The sequence below is a fragment of the Sardina pilchardus genome, chromosome 19 (genome assembly GCF_963854185.1).
Source record: "Sardina pilchardus chromosome 19, fSarPil1.1, whole genome shotgun sequence".
NCBI lineage: Eukaryota > Metazoa > Chordata > Actinopteri > Clupeiformes > Clupeidae > Sardina > Sardina pilchardus.
Window position 1 is genome coordinate 19,422,924 of NC_085012.1, and position 4,164 is coordinate 19,427,087.

The 4,164-nt window shown below is 47.7% G+C and overlaps 1 protein-coding gene across 1 annotated transcript in view; it reads right to left on the bottom strand.

Moving 5' to 3' along the window:
• Positions 1–3,873, bottom strand: part of zeb1b (zinc finger E-box binding homeobox 1b) — a gene marked incomplete at its 3' end in the record, with an annotated part of 51,242 nt that extends 47,369 nt beyond the window's left edge. The window contains exon 1 of the mRNA XM_062520759.1: positions 3,783–3,873. Coding sequence (XP_062376743.1) covers positions 3,783–3,840 — 58 coding nt within the window. The remainder of the gene's footprint in view (positions 1–3,782) is intronic.
• Positions 3,874–4,164: the final 291 nt, after the last annotated feature.

Genomic DNA, 4,164 nt, shown 5'->3' on the forward strand with positions numbered 1-4,164 from the left:
GCTATATTGTGGTGTGTTGAGGTGCATTATGTTGTGTTGTGTTGTGATGTGCTGTGGTGTGTTGTGTTGTGTTGCGCTCTGCTGAGGTGTGTTGTCTTGAGGTATGCTATGCTGTGTGCGGTGTTGAAGTGCATTATGTCGTGTTGTGTTGTGTTGTGCTGTGATGAGGTACGTTCTTATGTTCTGTAGCGTTGAATTGAGGTGTGTTGTTGTGTTGTGTAGCTGGATGGAAGAGCTATGTGGGGGGAGACCTCTGGTTTGGTGAGTGCCTGTGGTGTATGGCTGTGGGTATGCTGAAAAGTGCGGCTAGAGTGTGTGGGCTGAGATGGTGAGGGTGGCTGGTAAGGCTTTGGTAGCCACTGTAAATCACGTGCTTATAGGACTTGATAGATACACAGATATAAATCACAACGTGTGTAAATGCGCACACAAACATAGACATACACAGGATGTCAGGAAAGATTATCAGCACACTCTTCCTAATGTATCAGGGGGGAAAAATCAGTCTGGAGCCATAACTAATAACTTGAAGCATTTATCCTTCACGCACGCACAAGACACACATATAACACACACACACACACACACACACACACACACACACACACACACACACACACACACACACACACACACACACACACACACACACACACACACACACACACACACACACACACACACACACACACACACACACACACACACAACAAACACACCTGTTAGCAAGAGCACCACGCTCCTGCATGCACAGTCTCTCAATTCAGCGCAATCTGATCAGACCGCATGGGGGAGGGAGTCGCGCTAATGACGTCGCCGAGATGAGTCTTGACGGGCATCACTATGGGGCAAGGAGGTCGCCTGCGACTCCCACCCTTCCTCCCCACGCCTGTCCGTTCATTATAACATCACAATCCCCTGAGAAAAAGCTCACCAATTTCCAGATTTTTTGCCAAACTATAATAAATGCCCCGTCAACTATATTATGACAATGTTGTACGGATGTTACACGCCTTTCAGAGAAGATTTCCTATAGAATAAACACTATTTTTAAACATCTAACCAAGACTATACAAGACTACCCTACCTGTTACATAAACACAAACACCCTGTTTTGCACAGGTCCTCTATTTTAAAACAAAGATGCTTATTTCTTTTAAAATGGGAGCGTCAAATCCTGATATCCACCGTGGGTGTTACCTCTCTAACCAGGTGCGTCTCGTGCATCATCGCTACCTGCAGTGCAGCGCGAGCCGCCATTCCGACCCACCCGCAGTCCTGAGCCCACGCGAGTCATATATCACAAACCAAACCGATCGTTAAAGCTCTTCCTTCGAACGCTTGTAGTCTAGCATATTACAAGCTCCCCCATCACGCACCACCTTTCAGCATCTTCTCTCTTCCTCCGCAGCGAGAGAGAGCTGCATGGCACCTTTACGACGATTCGGTGAATTCACATTAAACCGCAAGTCAGACACCCAAACGACTTCAAAGAAAAGAAAAAAAATCAGCCCAAAACATAACTAAAAAAACATAAAGTAAATGTATCTAGCCCTTCAGATATCACTGACGCATAACCTAACGCCGATTTGCCTCCGTCAACAAACTAAAACTCCATCTTTTTTTCTACCTGCACAAGTTGACATTTGCTGCAGCGCGTGGAAAGCGCGTTTCCTTCAGCCTTCAACAGTATATGCGCGAGCTCCTGGTGGCGGGGATTTTTCTCTTCAACGAATCCGAAATCCGACTATTCTGATTTGCAGATTTATCACAACAGATGATTTTAGTGGCTGTTAAGCCCCCAGATCAGGTAAACATGTTTACAGGTTCGTTCCGCGGCGAGACTCCAACGCGCGAAATAGCCTACACTGCGCACGCATGTCGTCAGTGCGAGGAAGAGAAGGTGTCTGGGAGCACCTCATGGCCAGTGGGAAATAACGTAGTTATTATAGATAATCTATTGCCAATCCTGGATTAATTATTCAGAATTTGTATTCTGAAGTGAAAACCTTTAGGTGATGTTACAAATCGTTACCAGCCGGTTTACCCCGCCTACTTGCTAGGCTAAAAACAACTGGGTGAAGAACTAAGAGCAAAATAGCCTGTGTACAACAAACAAACTTAACCGATCCATATAGAACTGCGTTCAAAAACAGGCTGCATACGAATTACTCAACTAGGTTACAGTTAACCAATGTACAGTGAAACCGCTCAACTGTCACAGTCTTTGGGAGCCATCGACCTGCACAACTTCTCGACAGTCCCGCAGACATAAGCAAAGCCACATCCCCACGCACTCCTGTCCGCCCTAAACGTGGCTCGCAGCTGTCCGCCCCAGTGTCGGCTACAAAAGCAGTCTGGTAAACAACAGCCGGGTGACAAATAAATGAAAAGCAAAAAAGTCAAGGAAATTCGCCCGCATGTTCGGGCACTCAAGAACATTGTCCGAATATGGGATAAAAATCCATCTATTTTGCGAGCTCCATGTTCACAAAGCTACTGTTTGCTCGTGGTCCTGTGTACCGTTGGATGTATGCATGCCTTATATAGTCCGTGGCAGCTGTGCTCGCGGCTCTCGAGATTCCATTCCCTCTCCTCCGCGCCCCGAGCAGGTAGTGTGTGTGTGTGTGTGTGTGTGTGTGTGTGTGTGTGTGTGTGTGTGTGTGTGTGTGTGTGTGTGTGTGTGTGTGTTTGTGTGTGTGTATGTGTGTGTATGTAGGCTATGTGTATGTGTGTGTGCGTGCGTGTGTGTGTTTGAGAGAGTGTGTAGGCCTATGTCTAAGAGAGGGAGTGTGTTTGTGTGTGTGAGAGTGCGTGTGTGTTTTAGCCCCAGTCTAGCTCTAGTATTCCTGCTCCGGTAACGAGGAGCGAGCCACAGCCAGTACACACCCTTGTTTCACCTCAACTTCTTACCGAACACGAGATTTAAAAAGTCAACGACAAAACAGCTCCACTTATGTCAACCCTTCTCACGATGCAATAACGTTACAACATAATATTATTACAGGAACACACCGTCTAAAACAGTTTGACGTTTTAAGAACAAGCTGTCAAAGCGCGTAAAAGTACTTGATTAAGTATACACATTAATATAGTGGCCAAACAAAAAAATCTACGTGCATGTTATTTTAGAAAAATATTGTTTGACTATCCTAAGATTGTGAATCACACACTCGTGCTGCAACAGTGCCTCGCTAGCTCGCTAGCTCACGCTACGAAACAGGCATTACAGCCTAATTCAACAATTTGACTTATTTCACCAGTTAAACATAATATCAGATATAGGACACAATTCGGTTGGAGACATTTCCATCACGACAACACACTCTAACACAGGTTCGGCAGGAATACGACATTCCGTAGAAAAGCAGGCAGGTATATCGGGCAGGCAAGTAAGTTTCATTTCGGTCAAACACGATGGGGAAAAGCAGCCGAAATTGTCCGCTTGAATCTGAAGGCTTACACCCAAAGTTTGCTTAAAGCTCAACACATTTAAATCAGAATTAAAGTGAGTTAAGAGAAGGCAAGGAGACAAAAGCGCTTCTCCCGTGCATGGGACTGGGTGCACATAACGGTTCACGGTGCACTGAACCGCTAGGCGGAGGGGGAGTCGCGAGCCAGGTATAACGGTACACCATAGGAGCTGTTCCACAGCGCTTTCCTCGCGACTTTCCAGCACTTTTAGCGACTGAAAAACACATTTGCCAAGTCCCACAGTCAGACAAAACTCAATGTCCAAACCACCCAGAACACCTTCCACTCCCTTAAGCGCGTCTACTCACCGCTAGTCCTCCGCGGATTCGCCTGCTTTCTGCGCTTACACCTGGGGCCATCCGCCATGATCCTTTCGCTCGGTGGAAATGCTGCCGGAGAGTCACCTCCTCTCTCGCCCCCACACCTCCCCTCCCCTCCCCTCCTGCTCACCCTCCCTCCACCTCCCCTCCCTGCACCTGGTTTACGACACTCCGCTTTACGACATTACCTTCTGGCTGCAGATTACACCTCTTCAGCCCAGTGCCCGCCCCTCTCGAGATCGCCACTCTCTCCCTCCGCCCAGTAGGCGCACGCGGTTCTGTTGCTGGCTGTTGCTCGCACACGAGGTGGCGACCCTCCTCTCAAAGCGGGTCGCGCGCAGAGACAACCTGATGATGTTCAGTGGGGGAT